At 52.6% G+C, this 18213-nt stretch overlaps 5 protein-coding genes across 5 annotated transcripts; 4 read left to right on the top strand and 1 right to left on the bottom strand.

Moving 5' to 3' along the window:
• Nucleotides 1–427: 427 nt before the first annotated feature.
• Nucleotides 428–1069, bottom strand: BZA05DRAFT_434090 (uncharacterized protein). Its single transcript, XM_051486305.1, has one exon. The coding sequence runs from the start codon at nucleotides 939–941 to the stop codon at nucleotides 606–608; it is 336 nt and encodes a 111-aa protein (XP_051342677.1). The 5' UTR covers nucleotides 942–1069; the 3' UTR covers nucleotides 428–605.
• Nucleotides 1070–6070: 5001 nt separating this feature from the next.
• Nucleotides 6071–6406, top strand: BZA05DRAFT_442222 (uncharacterized protein; the record flags this gene model as incomplete). The annotated part of the gene is made up of 1 exon (XM_051486729.1): nucleotides 6071–6406. The coding sequence occupies one exon, from the start codon at nucleotides 6071–6073 to the stop codon at nucleotides 6404–6406; it is 336 nt and encodes a 111-aa protein (XP_051342676.1).
• Nucleotides 6407–9480: 3074 nt separating this feature from the next.
• Nucleotides 9481–11627, top strand: BZA05DRAFT_204045 (NADH:flavin oxidoreductase/NADH oxidase). The gene is made up of 8 exons (XM_051479528.1): nucleotides 9481–9510; nucleotides 9573–9772; nucleotides 9844–9995; nucleotides 10054–10165; nucleotides 10233–10663; nucleotides 10717–10959; nucleotides 11011–11355; nucleotides 11421–11627. Exons 3-8 carry the CDS (start codon nucleotides 9915–9917, stop codon nucleotides 11505–11507), a joined length of 1299 nt encoding a protein of 432 aa, XP_051342675.1. The 5' UTR covers nucleotides 9481–9510; nucleotides 9573–9772; nucleotides 9844–9914; the 3' UTR covers nucleotides 11508–11627.
• A 467-nt stretch (nucleotides 11628–12094) lies between these two features.
• On the top strand, nucleotides 12095–12815 carry BZA05DRAFT_463786 (uncharacterized protein; the record flags this gene model as incomplete). The annotated part of the gene is made up of 2 exons (XM_051487715.1): nucleotides 12095–12267; nucleotides 12334–12815. Exons 1-2 carry the CDS (start codon nucleotides 12144–12146, stop codon nucleotides 12813–12815), a joined length of 606 nt encoding a protein of 201 aa, XP_051342674.1. The 5' UTR covers nucleotides 12095–12143.
• Nucleotides 12816–14895: 2080 nt separating this feature from the next.
• Nucleotides 14896–16999, top strand: BZA05DRAFT_369038 (amidohydrolase family-domain-containing protein). The gene is made up of 2 exons (XM_051481608.1): nucleotides 14896–15927; nucleotides 15980–16999. The coding sequence occupies exons 1-2, from the start codon at nucleotides 14991–14993 to the stop codon at nucleotides 16738–16740; spliced, it is 1698 nt and encodes a 565-aa protein (XP_051342673.1). The 5' UTR covers nucleotides 14896–14990; the 3' UTR covers nucleotides 16741–16999.
• The last annotated feature ends 1214 nt before the right edge of the window (nucleotides 17000–18213 follow it).

Raw genomic sequence — 18213 nt, 5'->3', positions numbered from 1 at the left:
GTTGTATGCGTGGAGGACGTAGCTGGCTCGAATTATCAGAGCTGCTCTTTTTCCGGCTTTCCCGAGAGGGTGTAATCATTGAGGATACCGACTAGATCCTACATCTTGCTCAGAAAGTCCAAGGTAGAAGTCCGAGTACGCCGAAATCAATGGAGCGGTGAAGAGGCCACGGGAGGAGCCGGGAGCCCACACTGCTATCTACGCATTTCGCAGGAAGAAGTGTTTCCAGTTTTCCATGTCATGCAATTTCTGTTCAACGTATGTAAGAAGCGGAGCATTAACAGTGGACCGTGGCAAGTCCTCAAGTCTTTGTGTCTCACGGAGAGCTCTGTTTCACAGTGGTCAATACCCCCTCGCCGAAGACAGCAAAGTTTGTAGATGCGCAATCGATTTTTGACCGCGGATGCACCAATCACGACCACAAAAATGGAGCATAGAAGCGAGATCGATTGTAAAATAAAACTATCCTATCCAACCTGCAGTTTTCTCCAGTTCGTCCATGGCACACACGCCTTTCCCGCACTCTCCTAGACCTCCCTCATCCCCCCGCCTCCCGTCCCATATTCCCTCACTACCCCGTCTCTAATCTACCCAATCCAACCCCTCTAGCACTGGTAGGTCTTGTGGACGACTCCCGAGTTGCAAGACTTGGAGTAGGAAGTATCGGCATTGCAGTTGGCGTTGAAGTTATCGTTCTGAGCGAGGTAGAGCGATCCTCCGCATCCCTCGAGCGTGAGTCCCTGGTAACCTCCGGTCTCGAACACCTGTCCGCAAGGGCTGGCGGGGACGGTGGAGAGGTACTCGGCTGCACAGGCGTCGGTGCCCACGAGCCATGCGAGGTTGCGCCTGCTGCCGTCGCTGCGGTCCTGGTAGCCGATGGCGACCGCCGCGTTGGCGGCGGAGGCCAGGAGGAAGGAGGCGATGAGGGATTGGAAGAGCATGGTGAAGGTGGGTCTGGAGGGGGTTGGTTTTTTAGAGGAAAAGACGGGAGTGGGAGGTGATTTACTGGTGAGTGTGTGAGTAACCGATGAGTGGATGTTGTAGAAGAGGTGAGGATGGAAGCTGATGATTGCTGTGGTGAAGAACTGACCTTAGGGGGGAATTTAGGCATCCTTATATACGATTCCGGATGGCCATGATGGCATGGAAAATCCGAGCGCTGTGGGACAACTGCACAGCTCCAAGCAGCTAATAGAGATTGTTGAGTACGTCAAGACCCAGCTGAGCAGCTTTCACCCACGAGGATCTGTCGAGAGTGGATGGTCGTCTCAACTCCAGTAATCATCTATAGTGAGGTCGTATGCGCCGTGAAGCCTCCTACCGAATCGGGAATGATGCGGCCGTTATGGCTAGTGATATGCCATGAACACAAGATGGAAAACGAAACGTGTTGATATCAAGGCTGGCGATAACTATTCGATGCCCAACTCTCCCGGCTAGCGGATACCACATGTCAGAGCAGGCATCTTCAGTGCCACCTCGCAGGGTGGAGCGGCGAGGGTAGTCCAGAGACGAGACATGGTGGTGCGACCACATCGTCCTTTCATATGTACCGTTGATTATCTTTCCGGATCCAACGAGTCGGCAAGAGTGGGCACCCCATACAAGCGCGAACGTAGGTATGTAGAGATCGGCGTTAAGGACTTGACGAGTTCCCGCTACGAGTTGCGGGGAGCCGCCGCATCTCTACATGTACGGAATTTCACTTCTCCGGCCCGTTGTTCCTGCAGTTCATCTTCTATGTACACTAAAATTTCCCTCCGTCTTCTGATCGAATCGTGTAGGATGCGGTAGGTGATTTCGGACCTAAAGAAGACCCTATGTAGGCCGATCCGATCGCCGAAGCCTACATATGGAGTAAGCCTTCTCTACTTTACCGGGATAAAAAGTGGACGCAGGTCCAGATTTCATTTGCGGTGCTACTATCCCCTTGTGTGGCAAGTCCAGGGTGGGTACTACGTACAGTGCATTAGCGTGTGTGATATGCATTAGAGCCTTAGCTTGAAGATGGTTACACCGAGTGATATCAAAAGCATCAACATTCCCTCACACCCGGTTTCGCAGCAGTAAGCGCTCCTGCCCAACAGATGATTGGTATGTTTAGGAACCAAACAGCTCATGAGATGAGGTTCGCTGCCAAATACGCTATACTACAACTGACCTGAATTGTTCGCGCTAATGCATATCATACACTCTAATGCACTGTACGTAGTACCCCACCCTGGCTTGCCACCCAAGGGGATACTCAACTCTGCAACGTGCATTCGAATACCGTGTAAACCCGGATAATAGTCCTCCCTGTGAAATGGAATTCAACACAACGTCACCTGATGTCGATTTGGAAGGCTGAGTGCGTGAGAATAGCAGTGGGCTGTCCGCTCCTGAACTGAACAGCGGTTGATGTACAGCTTTATAGAAAACCTCACCGAGATTGACAGCAGCGATGAAGATGAACCTTTTTCTTTGTCGAGCTCACTCACTGCCGACGGCTCACATACAGTCGCCGCAGTCACTGGGCCCTTGAATTCCCTGTTAGGCCATCGCCATTTAACTAACTGTCTGGTTTTACTAATATTCCAACCTCTCACAGCCGCTGTCCACTCTTCCTCAACGAGTGCGCTCGCAGCAGACTCGGCAGGCATATTCTCGGTAGGCTCGGCCGACGCGCTCTCGGTAGACGCGCTCTCGGCGAACGCGCTCACAGCGGGACCTAATGATGTGCTCTCCGTACTCCAGCGGACACGCTCTCGACAGGCTCGGTGGACGCTCTCTCGGCAGGCTCAACGGGCGTACTTTCGACGGGCTCGGCGCGCGCGCGAGGGGAAAACCTCCTGTTGAACCAATACGTTTAGCTAAAAGAACAGACTAGAAGGAGTGCGTAGGTAGTAGATGGTTGCAGAGCTGTTCCCTAGTATTAGCAAGACTGAAGATGATGATGATGGTGTGGAATTATGTTGGAGAGGCGAGGTTTGAGGCCGGGGGGATTCTTCATGAGGGATTTACGCTAGTAAATCTGTTACTGACTAAGCGCTTTGTCCCGGGGTGAAACCACACCCACTTTTGACGTCGGTTAGTTGACAACAACCTGATTTGGAAAAAAGGCTCTGTACAGTGATAGAGAAGAGGCAGAAGATAATTTATACAGCGCGTTTTTTCTTTTAAATGGTGTGGTTGAATGGCAATAAAAATCCAAAATAAATAAACGAAAAACGATTTAGTATGGGGAGGCCCTGGGAATGTCCAGCAACTGGACAGCCACAATGCCCGATTGGGCAGACTTGGCACCACGACATGGTGGCTAATTGTCCTAATAAAGAATGTTATGTACATAAATAGATAATAATTACCCACAAATTTACTACAATCTCGGCTTATTGTTAACCTGTCGATGAGCTTTGTATATCTGTGCCTTGGAAGACGGGCAAGAACTAGCCGAGAAATTGCGATTTTCGGTCCCGGTGGGGCTGTGGAGCGCCGGAGCTGTGGAGTGGGCTACGGACGGCCGGTCACCGGCGTCGGGCCGATGGGACGATGGTACTGCTGAAATGAGCGCGCCCATGCGATCCAGAGGAGTGTTTGATCGAAGGAAACGGGCAGGAAATGGCTGTGAAATTGTAATTTTCGGCCCTGGCGGAGCCACGGAGCTCTGGAGTGGGCTGCGGACGCCCAGTCAACGGCGACAGACCGGCAGAATAATGGAACCGATAGAATGAGCGCACCTGTGCGGTCCGCAGGAGTGTTTTTATCGAAGAAAACGGGCAAAAACGGGCCGAGATATTGTGATTTTCGTTCTCGGCGGGGCCATGTAGCTCTAGAGCTGGCTGCGAACGCGTGGAAAAATAGATTGATTTAATTTGATAAATGCTAATATATTACCGCGTTTGTATTGTAATTCCCCAGATCCGAATGCCCCCTTACGCCGGCACTAAGTAGATGTCCCAACCATATTAGATATCCGGGTTTATTCCCTACATGTCCGGCGGTAGTATGTGGCGCAGAAAGGTTGGCAACGAGTGATATCTAAATCATTCGGCGAGTGGGCTCTTCCGCAAAGCAACATGTGTAAATTAGTACAAACAGGCTCTCCAACATTATGTATCTAGCAGCGTATATTCCCACATCCCTTCTCCTGAAGCTTTTCTAAACATTTGAAAGTGTAGTAGGTAGTTGAATCCGCCGCCGGTGTGGTAGTATCTGCCGGTGGCCCGTCTGCACCCGTGACTGGTAGCAACCGTGACTACTATCAGCACAGCTGCGGCCAGACTAATCGAGAAAGTGAGCCGTGTGGTTTTGTAGATGCACTGCCGCCTCCCAATCAGGCATACTTTGCAGTGCAGCATATTTACACACGCCCCGGACATGTAGGGGATACGGTATGTACCTAACGCAACGGACTGATGGCAACCATTTTTCGTTTCTTTTCTGTTTAATCATCATCGGCATTCGACCTTATTTGATCACAGTGGCGGTTACACATGCTGACGGCAACATTTTGCCGAGTTCGAGCAGAGCCGGATGACCGATTCGCTCATGCAACTCATAGTAATGGTGCAGAGCGGGCCTCAGTCCGGGGATGTCACGGTCACGCATAACTACTCGTGCCAAGGTGGCTAGTAACTACCACCCCCAGTCGCTCGCAGGCTCGCAACCTGGGGCACTCCTACTGCGGATTGGTCGTCACCGCTCGATGATTAGTTTTTCAGTCTGTTTTCTTGACTAATGGAATGCGTGGATGACCTACCTACATTGCTGCCTGTTGGATTGCTGCCTGTTGAATTTATCCATGTACCGAGCTTCCGCTAAACCATCACTAAATAGGTATGGGAGCGGATCCATGCAGGGACTTCCGCTAGGTTCCGCACATTGCCAGTGCTGGTGGAAACGCGCTATGGGAAATATACACCAACGAGTAATCATGATCGCTGGTCGGAATACATTATATGAGCTGTTTTCTCCGCGTTTGCGAGGGGAAATGCAGGTGCCGGCTTTCTTCCGCGTCGTACACGCTCATGAAGTGTCACTTGACAGGTTCCTGCCTAAGCGGGATTGCGGCTCTTGCGAAGGAAGGTTTGGTAAGGCTGCATGCGACAATAGATTGATGTTCTCTCTCTCCCTCGCGAAGGAAGGTTTACCCTCAACCCTCAACTCTTGGTAACCATCTACCGAGATAACTGAATCGTCGAGGCAACAACTCAATGCCGATTTCTATAGCTAGGTTAGGTCACTATCCGGCTTATCCGATACTTCTTCAATGATCATGATTGATCTACATGATCGAGTGGGCGAGTGCACGGAAACCCAATAATTAAAACGCTGTATATCAATTCTACGGTCGTCTTCTCTGAGGGGACAGAGTAACTAGTAGTAAGAGGGACAGAATATCTGTTTGCCAGTTAAACCAGGTTCAACTTGCGAACTGGTTTGTTCAGAAGCTGGTTCCACGCAGGTCTCTTGTTCTTGGTCGATATTGTACGTTGGTGGAGTTCTTAATAAAACGCGATCTGGTTCGGCCGTATTAGACTGATAAACTGTTGTTCCTTTGGAACTGAGAGTTTCCTGTCTTCGAATGTCTACTGGATGGTGGATAGATAGCTCCGCATCGCTATCCGTTTAGCGTTAAAGCCTGGAGCTAGTATATCAAGAATTAGTATGCTAGTAACCAATGACCATAGAGAACTATAGACTTTCCCAACTTTGTAGGAGGCCCTACGGCGCAGGATTCCCTACAGTAGATGATTACTGGAGTTAATGTTGGCAAACAAACCTCGGTGCTTGATCGTGATGGATGCCTGCTGGGTCTTGACTCTCGGCTTACTGAACGATCGCTGCTGCCTGGTGGTGTGCGGTGAGCCCACAGCCCTCGGGTTTCCATTCCATCGTGGGCATCCAGAATCGAATATAAAAGTCCCTATATCCTCCCCCAAGGTCAGTTCTTCATCACAGCAATCATCAGCTTCCATCTTCGCCTCTTCCACAACATCCACATCAGTTACTCACACACTCACTAGTACATCTCCTCCCACTCCCGTCTTCTCCTCCACAAACTAACCCCCTCAAGATCACCGCAACTATGCTCTTCCAATCCCTCATCGCCTCCTTCCTCCTCGCCTCTGCCGCCAACGCAGCGGTCGCTATCGGCTACCAGGACCGCCCCGACGGCAGCCGTCGCAACCTCGCATGGCTCGTGGGCACCGACGCCTGTGCGGCCGAGTTCCTCTCGGTCGTCCCCGCCAGCCCGTGCGGACGCGTGTTCGCGACCGGAGGTTACACGGGACTCACGCTCGAGGGATGCGGCGGGCCGCTCTGGCTCAACCAGAACGGCAACTTCAACGCCAACTGCAAGGCCGACAACTCGTACTCCAAGATTTGCAACTCGGGTACCGTCCAGAAGACCTACCAGTGCTAGACAGATGGGATCGGCGTATAGATTATGGATGGGGTAGAGATGGGATATGGGACGGGAGGCGAGGGGACTCGGAGGGGGGATGTGGGGGATGCGGGACTGGTGTGTGATGGATTACCTGGAGGAATTTGCAGAATATATACCTAGTGATGGTTGCCTGTTGCCTATACAATCGATATCATTGCTCTGCCATATTCTTGATCTCGATTGATTCACCTATGGTGAATTGAGATCGCATCTCTTTGCCATCGTGACTCGTCGACGCTGCCCCTTGCAATCGATCTCGTTTCTGTGTCGGAATCCACGCCAATAACTTTATTGATGCCTATTAAATTGCCAGTAAAACTTAGGCGAAGGCCCCCAACTTCATAATGGCCCTCGATTTTCTGTACCTGTGCCAGATGACTAGGACGTGGGGTAGGAATTGCCAACTGGGGACAGGGGTCCGGTGAAGACAGAACAGTAAGGCAGCAATAAGGCCCTAAACGAATGCAAGCTTAGTTAATTAATAGTTCATATATCTGCAGATACATGCCGCTGTAACTGCTGCAGCGAAGCTTTGCTATAGAACTCCACCACTAAACCCCACAATAACAGAAGCAGGAATGACGGTCAGAAGTCGTATAACCTCCGGGAAAGACTCTATTTGTTAGTCGAGAATACCCGCCGTAGCCACTATAGCGCACATATCATGGCGCTTGGAACGAATCGCCGTCTCAAAATCGTATTATCGGTATGTGCTTCTTGGATATGCATCATGATATATCATCCGTTGCTGTTGAATTTAGCCTTTGTTCGAGAAAACATACAAGGTAACTTGCATGTTAGCAGACATCCCCAAGAAGATATGGAGTATAATTTATCGTACAATGTCCTCCGAAGAAGTAGCCTTCAATACATGCAGTGTCCGTATCATTTGGTATACACTGCTTCGCATAAAGTCCACACGGTATCCGCACGAGTCACTGTAGTATCATGTTGCAGGATGTCGGTGGTACAACTATGTCTGCAGATACAACACGCGGACATAAAGACGTTGCTCAGTTTCCATGCACCCGTCGTCTTGGATCTTCCTTCCCTTTCTAGTGGGGCACGCAGAATCCTTGCTATTGTGCGTGATATGTGGTGATCCTATGCCTGAGATGGAGGCGGATGTGAGAGTGAGCAGAATGCCCTGGAACTTTTAAAGTAGATGGAGTAGCAGCTGCCATTATGCGTATATGTACATGCCGTACTAGCCGGCGATCAGAAAACAAAGTAGCAGCAGCTAATTGGTCCTACAGTTGAACGTTTTATAGTTGTGGGCACCATATTAGGCTATGAATACCACGATGGCACACAACCCAGCGTGGTCGATAATCCAGTTACTCATACTTCTACGCGCAATCTAGTTATAATCGGAATCAACATTCTTCGGGCGGAAATCGCGGGTGTAGGCTTTACGCAGGTTCTCCGTTGTTGATAGCTCGAAGGGTCGAGATATCGAAGGTGAAGATATGGGTCCTGACGCTGTGTTGGCAGAGCTTCAACGGGTTCATAAACCGCGCGTAGTAAATCTACAGCACGGAAAAAACCACCGCGTGGCCTAACGGTCACGCACCCGGCGAAGTTCGCATGGACCGCGGTCCATCTATCGGGGTTTCCAAGCCACCCACCGGGGGTGGTGAAGGTTTTTGGTTCAAGCCACGGTTCCGTTTTTTCTTTTGTTTAATCAGGAAGTACTTGCGACCTTAGTAAATCATGGCAAATGACATAAGTATCCTTTTTCCCCCGGCGGTCACCGACCGTTGGCCGCGAGCTTGCTACTGGTTCCCAATGTTCTCCATTTAGCCCTCCCCGCGGGTCCACCCACCCTGCTCCCTTCCCGCTCAACTCAGCCCGACAGAAAGAAAGGCAGAAAAGAAGGAAGAAGGACAGAGATAATCAATGAATTGAGGTATTCGTCAGTCCAGTTTTCGCTCCGTCCAACCTTCTGTGAGTTCAATTAAGAAATCCAGTTCCTCGTCCCTGCCACCCGCGGTGTTTTCCATGTCCTCCACCGGGCCACCTCCCAGTTCGTCCTGTTTCCTACAAGTTTAGACTTTGCGCTCCTAGCCGGAATCGTCAGGTGCATAGTACCTAGTCGAGTGACTAGTGCTAGGAAATCATCACATATGTACCCGGCCGAACGGGACGCACTACTTTCAAACATTCTCGACTATCAATGGCGATCACGGAGAGCAGGGGGTGGCGGCAAGGCGACCGGGAGTTTTTTTTTCTTCGGCGCCTGCAATACAACGAAACAACAAAAGATGCATGCGACTGTCAAATTTCGACGCCCAGAGATGCTGGCGCGAATACATAAGGTTTCGTGGCGGACGTTCGAGACCGAGTATTGGCGAGAATAAGGTCCGCGGCGGACGGTCGAGACCGAGAGCTGCTGGGGGCGAGCAACCTTCGGCGACACCTTGGGGGCGCGCAACCATCGTAATAAGAAGTCTGAAGTCTGTATATAAAGAGAGACCTCGCCGCAGATGATACCGTTGCTGCATCGAATAAATTATCTCTACCCTTCTACCCAAATATTCCAACAGCGACACGTGGGGAACGGGAAGAAGCCAGAAGGTAGGCCAGGTTTGGTGTACTCCCCGAACATGTATGAACACCCGCTGATGGTTGAAAACAGGTGTTGATTGACATGATGGCATGACCTCCAGTTCTCGAGTCCGCTTCCATTTCCCTATCAACATCTTTCCTCCTCAGCGAGCACCGATTACCGTTACCACCTCCATTTCCACCACCGCTACCACCGCTACCACCGCTACCTAGACTGCAGCACGATTGAGCAACACAAATTTATCAGTCTGGGTTATATACACTTTCAAGTGCTGGGGCTCAGGCCCGGAAGCTCTCAAAACACTGCGCCTGTTGGTGCCACCCAGCCATTCTCAGTGGAAGTGGAGGATAGCCTAGGATGAAGAGCGGAAAGAAAGGTAAAGGCTCGGGTAAAGGGATCCTTCATCGCATCCCATTGAGCATCAATCGCATGTGCAGAGCGTACCCCATTTGAAACCTCCTTCGAAATTTCCTCGCTGGTATCGGATGGTTTCGTCTTGTACCGTTCTGAGGTGAGTGGGGTTTGATTGAAACACTCGAGCAAAAGCTGTTGGAATATTCAGGTGATGGACAGAGATAATTTCCCCACTACGCCCGGTTCATCACATATCCCGACCGTCGGACCGCGTCGACGGTCTTTTGCGGCGAAATAAGACGTCGTTGCTGAGTAATATCATGCCATGCTAGACTACACGTGACTTGTGTGGTTCTCGGCGCTGAACTTGGGCGGCCGGAACTTACCGATTTTTCGTCACCGGGATTCCGAAAACTCCGGTCGGTCGGCAAATCCTCCATGCCGCCCGTGTGGAACTCCGATAATTACACCTAACAACATGTGATTCTAGGTTTAAAAGGTGCATCCGACACGCGGAACTGCACACAAACTCAAAAGTCACGACACAACATACTTCATACGATGAACTCAAACGCTATTGACACTCTCTCATCACCGCTGAAGTTGCGATGTGGGCTGGTGTTGCCCAACCGGTTGGTGAAGGTTTGTTGACTCGGATGGAGGGTGAATCGATGTTTCCGCAGAGCTAATGAGATTGTAGGCGCCAATGGCCGAGAACATGGCCATCCCTTCAGAGGACAACCTGCCCAACGACAAGCATTTAGCCGTGTACAGAGCCTGGAGCGAGGGCGAGTACGGGATGTTGATTACTGGTACACACATGCGCATATGATACCACCCCACACTTCCAACCCACACTTCTGACCTTCCGCTCCGCAGGCAATGTCGAAGTCGACCCACGCTATCTCGGCATTCCCGGCGATATCTCCGTGCTCCCTTCCGCCTTAGACACGCCGCTCGCGCTCTCCCGCTGGACAGCCTGGGCAACAGCCGCGCAAGCCTCCGGCACCCCGACGATTGTACAACTGAACCACCCGGGGCGACAAAGCCACCCCTTCTCCGGCACGCGCTCTTTCTTCTCCAAGAACATTGCGCCGAGCGCGCTGCCCCTGGAGTTTCCCGGAAGCTGTGTGGACCGGCTTGCGGGGAAGATCATCCTCGGCACGCCGAAGGCGATGACGGTGGCAGAAATCGATACACTGGTGGACCAGTTCACGCTCGCCGCGAAGCTGTCAAAAGCGGCGGGATTCAAGGGTGTGCAGATTCATGCCGCGCACGGATACCTACTCACACAGTTCCTGTCGCCGAAGGCACTTACCTCTCCCCTCCCGTCACGCATCCATCACCCCACTGACCCTGATAGATCAATCGTCGCGCCGACGCCTTCGGTGGTAGCGCCGCCGCGCGCCTCTCGCTACTCCTCCGTATTATCGCGTCCGTCCGCGCCGCTACCTCTAAGGAGTTCTGCATAGCCATCAAGCTCAACTCCGCGGATTTCGCGACGATGGGACTGGAAGAGGAGGAGGTTCTCCACCAAGTCGAGGAGATATCGAAGGCGGGTGTGGATCTGATAGAGATCAGCGGAGGCACTTACGAAAAACCCTTGGTGAGTGCGCTGCTCTCCGGCTCCATACGGAATAAAGCTGATGTAGAGTAGATGGGAGCTTCTCGCGAAGGCCCAGCGCCGCCTAGACAATCAACGGTGGCCAGGGAAGCTTACTTCGCTGCGTTCGCGGCCAAAGCCCGCGTGGCCGCTGGGAAGGATGTGGCGATAATGCTCAGCGGCGGCTTCCGGTCGCGGCTAGGTATGGCCGGGACCATCACCGACGGCTCTTGTGATCTGATCGGTCTTGCAAGACCTACCTGCCTCGAGCCGCAACTTCCCAAGTCAAAACTACTTGCGAAAGAGGTCACAGATGAGGATGCGGTGGTGAAGAGTTTCAAGATTGTGGGAGGCTGGTGGATGAAGTGGGTCCCGGTGGTAGGGTTGAGGGCCGAGACGGTAAGTTGGCGTGCAAGTTATCGGGGGCGTGCGTGAGTGCGAAGGCTGTGCTGACGATGATATAGGCATGGCATGAGGGACAGATCAAACGCATCGCAGCGGGAAAGGAGCCGGATGGAGACTTGGCGTTGGGACTGGGAGGTCTGATGTGAGGTTTTTGGCCTCGAGGGATAGATTAGACAGTTCGAAATAGCCGGGATAGATACAAAACTATGTGGATCGCGATCGGATAACCCATGCCAATCTCGGGAAGATCAGTTTAGTTTCGACCATGCTCTCGCGTGTTCATCTACATACCGCAACTCTGATATCCCCGCACCATCATCCCTTCATTTACACCACGTACGTACGACAGATTTGCCGAATTCGCTCGCCAGTCGTCCCATGTTGACGTCGAGGCTTGAAAACGTATCATTCGAGAAGCTGAGCAAGGTGCCAATTGTCGACTTGTAGTTCGATACCGCTGTTGAGAGCGTATCCACGAGCTTGCAGTCCTCGAGGACCTCCTTCATGTGCCGTCGGATAGTTAACAGTAAAGCATCAGGGTTGGCGATGTGCCGCAGGAACGAACGACGTCTTCCGCACCAGCCGTTGACGAACGAAACCTGGTTGCGGTTGACGTTGCTCACGTTGTTCGCTGCCGATGCTGGGAACGCGATTGTCTAGCCAACAAGGTGCCAAACGCGCTTGTTGCATGGCAGGTTCCACTGGGTAACTAGTGGTAACCCTAACCTTAACCCACCCACGCCTAACGTAAATGGGAGCAAGCCGATAGGTACCCCTCCGACATGTGTATCACTTCCTTTGCTCACACACCACCTCTGATTACACTACGTCGATACACCAATTCTACCCACGCGACCTGCCCGGTAGTTTTCGAACGACGAGAACTAGACATGTCGGCTCAGAAAGGTAACGAGATTCCCCGCTTCAGTTGTCACACACGGCCGGTGATCTAACCAAACCCATCGTAACCAGTCACCGTGCCCGGCAAGTCTACCGTTCGATCCAACCCCCACACTCCGGTACCTTGGAAGCCGATAGTTGTCTTCTTCGCCGACACACTGATGGTGCCTTACAATGTCCAGAGACTGCTGAACCTTCCGGAGCCCCCCAAGCTGCACAAGTGCTCCTGCCAAGGCATGGAACTCCGCACAATGGACAACGGCTTCCGGATCCTCTTCAGGAAGAAGCGCAAATCACCTGGCAAGGAAACCCGCGGAGTATTGTATCGTGTGATGGAGGAGGCGCACTGGAACATTCTGGTTGCCCACTACGTTAACTATGGCGAGGTGGTGACAGATATGCCAATTCCATTGGCAGTGGCTGAACAATTTTGCCCCGGAGAAGCAACCGCGAAGGTTTTCATAGCAAGGGACCTGAATCCTCCGGTAAAGAGTGAGCCGGTTGATCTGAACCCGCGTGACGCTGAGGGGGATACGAAGATGGGTGGATGCTAGAATTTTTCTCGTTGGGTCGAGCGAAGTGTACAATACACTCTGCAGCTCGCGGCCCGATACAATAGAAATCTTTTGTCTACCTGCCTACATCAGGCTTTGTGGTGTGGCTATCCAGCGGCTGGAGATCCCTATCTCTCCAGAATGGTGATTCAATTTTTTTGCTTAATTATTGACTTCATGTGTGACTTGCTTAGATCAAGGTAATATACAAACACACACTCCGTTTCGGAGTGGAGATCCAATATTCAGGAAAGCGGAAAGAATTCGTCAGGCTGAGTGACGTTAAGTGAAGCATTACGTCAGATCGCTACACGCCTCCATAGGAGTTCACTCGCACACATTGCCTTGACGGCTGTTGGGATTGATGATGAATCTGTACTTTGACACGCGATACGTAACATTTGGTAATGGATGCATACATGAGCCCGGTGCGCGTTGAAGAACTCAAGAAGAAACCAGTATTGATAGAGCCCAAGCGCCATAACTCCTGCGAAGAAAACGCGACATCAAATCAACAAGACAAATCCCATCATTCAGGTGAGCAGCACAACTGCCCAACCCGAGCACTCATCATCGACCCTAACCCCCCTGACCATCTTCCCGACTATAAGAATAAGGCCGGTCAGGACACCCTAGATAGTATTATCCGCCTTGTTGGATCTCTCGACGATTGCGGAAGTGCTTACATCACTCGTCGCGGCAGAGCTAGAATCGGTTGTTTCGTCGCTGGAAACGCTGTAAGAGGTGGAGTGGGGACCAATGGAAGTGAAATCGCTTCCCTCGGCGGTTCTCCTTCGCCGAACATGGCGCATGAGCACCTCCTAGAGGAAAGCCTCCAGGAATCGAGTAAAGATTTGATACACCGTCATGCCGCAGTGCTTTCGAATGACATAGACTACTAACTGCGTGAGCTCGCCCTTACCAAACTAGTCACCCTGTTGGGTGATGAAAGATATTCCGCACTCAGGATTCCTCTCCTTATGCCACCGCCAATAATGCCGTGCGCAGTCGATGATCTGCAGCACGGTGGCCTCATCAAGCTCGGCGACCCGGTCGAGAGAGTTTTCGGGTGGGTATTCGAAGGGTCCGCGATATTTCGCGATTGCTTGGCAGTACGGGCGGGTGTATGCAATGCGAGTGTGGTCAACACCGCTGATGGAAACCCATCCTTCGGGAGTGTTTGGCGGACAAGCGGGAGTGTTTGGCGGACAAGCGGGAGTGTTTGGCGGACAAGCGGGAGTGTTGTCGGGCATTCTGTTGGCGCCGGCGGCACTCGATTCTGCCGGGCAGGGGCCGGTATGGTCGCTCGAGGTGCATATTGTGACATGTGAAGTTGAAGTTGGTTCGGTAGAAAGAATGAGGGTGTGGTGCGGTGGAGTTAGATCTCGATTTCTCTTCGGAAGTACCGTCCGAGCAACTCGGATGTTGCGATTGTGGCGGCGGCGACCAAGATGTTAGGACCGAGTATCTTAGACGAGACCGCGGCGTATTGTTGGGCTATTGGATCGTTTAGGAAGATGAAGATGTAACTTGATTGGGTGCCGCCGAAAATGAAGATATTGTTGGACCGATTGATTGCAGCTGAAGTCATCCACCTTGGTTGTGTGGCCTTTGAAGGCTTTCTTCTGTAGAGGGTCTGCTCATACACCTAGCGGTGTGGAAGAAGGGCGTACCCTTTGAAGGAAGTACTTACAGTCTCTGGCCGGATATCTATACAATTGTTGAACCGGGCCAAAACAGACTAGACTTCTGAAAGATGCGGCAGGAACAGCCCGAATTAATTTTGCTCGTACAATAATCATACCTACTATACATCTACTCGAGGAAGAGCTGATCTATCGCTGAGTTCCCTAATGATATTGAGAATTCCCACTACTTCATTGTTTGCACTGCTGAAGAAACTAACAAGCACCGACTGTGATATGTGGTCTTCACCCGATGAGTAGTGCCCCAGATCACCCGAAATGCCTTCACAAGTTCTCACTTCACAGCCTTATGGCTTTTGGCATTGTCCGCTGCACATTATCCGGCCAGTTTTACCCCGTTGTTCATGCATGCATCTGCATTAGTCCACGGCACCCAATTGACACGTCAACCCCACCATCACTGTCCTTCAGCTCGCCATCCTCACTCATCGATCCGGCTCAGTGGCTCTACACCACTTCTTTCGTTGCGATGCTTCGCCTTCTCCTTCTTCTCTCGCTCCCGGTCGTCTTCTTCGCATTCTCCGTCTCGCTCGAAACCCTTCAACAATACCTCCCGTCCCTTCCCTTCGTCGCCGATAAGCCGACAATCTATTGCTACGGCTCAATCACAACTCTTGACAGCACCTCGCGCGAGTTCACTCCCGGCTGCCTCAGTGTCAACAGCGATGGCACCTTCAACTCTCCATTCTCCGCAACCGAGCCCCAAATCCTGCGGCGCGGATGGCCCGTAAACCTCTCGAAACACGTCATCCCCGGCCTTTGGGACGGCCACGCTCATCTTTTCCAGTACGGCGAAATGCTCGGCACCGTGAAAGTCTACAACACGCACAGCATTCCCGAGATCCTCGAGCAGATATGCGACTACCACATGCAGCACCCCACGTCTGGAACGAAGGGGAATTGGATCAAAGGCAATGGCTGGGATCAGTCACTCCTTCCGGACGGAATGCCAATGGCGAGTGATCTGCCCGAGAGCCTGTATGTCCTGCTGTATCGGGTGGATGTGCATTGTATCTGGGTTTCGCGGGCTGTGCTCGACTTGCTGGGCGATGAGCCGCCGGTATCGCCGCCCGGAGGGAGCATTCCCTCTCCCGGTGTGTTTTGCGATGATGCGATGGATCTGGTCCTGCCGTTCGTCCCCTCGCCTACGCGTGAAGAGAAGAGATTGTTTGTCAAGACGGCGCAGAAGAGTCTACACTCGTACGGAATAGTGGGAATGCACGACGCTGGCGTTGTCGTCGATGACCGTGAATTGTACGTGGAGATGGCGGAGAAGGGTGAGCTGAAGCTGAGGGTGTACGCGATGATTCAATGCCGGGCTCTGAACACCTTCTGCCCCGAGGAGGCGGAGATGGTGAAGCGGGAGGATGGCATGGTGACTGTGGCTTCGGTAAAGCTGTTTGCTGGTGAGTACCCCACTCGGCGGGGGTAGTGAGAAGAAACTGATGAATGGGGCAGATGGTGCACTCGGATCCTGGGGCGCCGCCCTGCTCGAGCCTTACTCCGACGATCCCACTACGAACGGAACGATGCTGCTCGCTCCTTCGGCTCTTACTGAGGTCACATCGCAATGGGCCCGTGCCGGCTACACGGTGTGCATCCACGCCATCGGCGACTTCGCGAACCGCGCGGCCATCGCTGCCATCTCCTCCGCCTCACCCTCCTCCGCCGGCTTCAGAATCGAACACGCCCAGATCATCCACCCCGACGACCAGAAACGCTTGTTCTCCCTGAAGATAATCCCCAGCATCCAGCCCACACACGCGACGAGCGATCAGTTCTACGCGCTGGCGCGTCTGGGCGAGGAGCGAGTGCAGAAGAGCGCGTACCGGATGAAGTCGTTTCTACCGTTGAAGCCAGTGCTCGGCAGTGACTTCCCCGTTGAGCCACCGAGCGTGCTGGCTGGTATCTACGCCGCCGTGACCAGACGTGATCCGAAAACGGGAAAGAGTGTAGGCGGTGGGGGCGGATGGCACACGGATGAAGTGCTAACCATTGGGGAAGCGTTGAGGGGTTTTACAAGGAACGTCGCTGCAGCTGCTGGCATGAAGAAAGCGGGCAAGATTGAAGGGGGGGCCTGGGCAGATTGGGTGGTGCTCGACAAGAGGTTGGAGGAGTCCAAACAGGGGTGGGAGTGGTTGAGAGACGAGACCGCCGTGAAGGAGACCTGGGTTGCCGGAAAGAGGGTGTTTATGAGGGGCGACGAAACGAAGAGTTAGGTGCTTAGCATAGATCATGGGGTACACTCGGGTTTCATGTCGACCGTTAGCAGTCCACACACGACGTCTCTAGTTATTTGCCTACGCAGAATGTGGCAGCAACCTCATCAAGAGTTGCTACCGGTAACACCAGAAGTAGGTTCAAATCCGCTATTGCCCGCGCGGCAGCTCAAGAGTGATACTATGCCCGTACATACATAAGAATGACTGGCTTTCCCGCCTCTCGCTGATGCATTTGAACAATATACTTGGATCACGGCATGTCCTCTATCGTATCTACCGTAAGCTCGCGAGCATTTCCTAGCCTTAGTGAAAGCACCGATGACTCGGCTTAATGGAGATGACAAGCTTCACACATTCACTATCCCGGAGGACACGACCAAGTAAGTCATCGGGCTGGGGCTTGAGCATTTCTTCTCCCAGGAGAACCACATGCCTATGTAGCAGATGTATCACGGTAAGTTTATTTTTCGGGAGAGAGTCGTGGGCGTCCGCCACCATGGCGCCTTTTAACCCGGGGTACCGCAACGCTCCCCCATATAAAATAATAGACAGAGGACGCGTAGGATGGCGTGGCTGTATAGTATGGGGGCCAAGCATCAAGCTTTCAACTTCTCCAAGCTTTTATTTGCTTTTTGCCCGTCGCTCGCCTCAGTCCAAGCGATTTGACTAGCGGTGAGGCTGGGAGGTCCAAATCCACGCAGCGGCTGGGTCGGGTGCAGACCGGCTGCCAATGCGGCGACCCTCGATGTGATTGTCTTGCGTGCCGTGTTTCGTTAGATATTCTCTTGGTATTTAGGGGTCTGAGGAGTCGATTTCCCTTTACGAGCCCACACCGCCGGAGCCGGGACGTTGGACAGAAACTGTCAAGGTGGCCCCCTCGTACCGGGACCTCAGCACCGGTTTCACTACCGATATCTTCACAGCACGCGAATTTACACAGCTTCCGCTTTCACGCACATGATGGTGCGCTCGGTCGAGTTCCGGTGTAGGTTTTTCCGCCGTGGGAATTGTGGGGTCGATCACCTGGGGGTCCCATGCCCACCTACCCGAAACCCAGCTTCGTGTGACAACCTGCCAACCAGCCATGCAAATCTATGGCCAAGACACTTCCGATTGGCGAATAGGCTCGCTTTCGGCGATCATTTACCGAATCTTGGGTTCACACATGCTTGTTGCGGGTAATCTCGTGTCTGGTTGGTTCCTGCGTCAGCGCTAGGGACGGGCGACTTCCCCAATGCCGTGGCCTTTCGTGGGGGGATCGGAAAAGCGACGACGATGATGTCTGCAGAATTCCTGTGACATTTGTGAAGAATTCGGGAAATGTGGCGACGGCCTACGGGCGCCAGTCTCTCGAAGGCGTGAGATACGGTCGGACGAGAAATCGGGACGGGCCCGCCGATCCACGCGACCAGAGCCAGCTAACTGGACCCACGAAATTACGCATTGACAAACCGAATATCCTCCGTTGCT

This window comes from Tricharina praecox (genome assembly GCF_024521635.1).
Source record: "Tricharina praecox strain CBS 144465 chromosome Unknown BZA05scaffold_4, whole genome shotgun sequence".
Lineage (NCBI taxonomy): Eukaryota > Fungi > Ascomycota > Pezizomycetes > Pezizales > Pyronemataceae > Tricharina > Tricharina praecox.
This window is presented reverse-complemented; position numbering and strand designations above follow the sequence as displayed.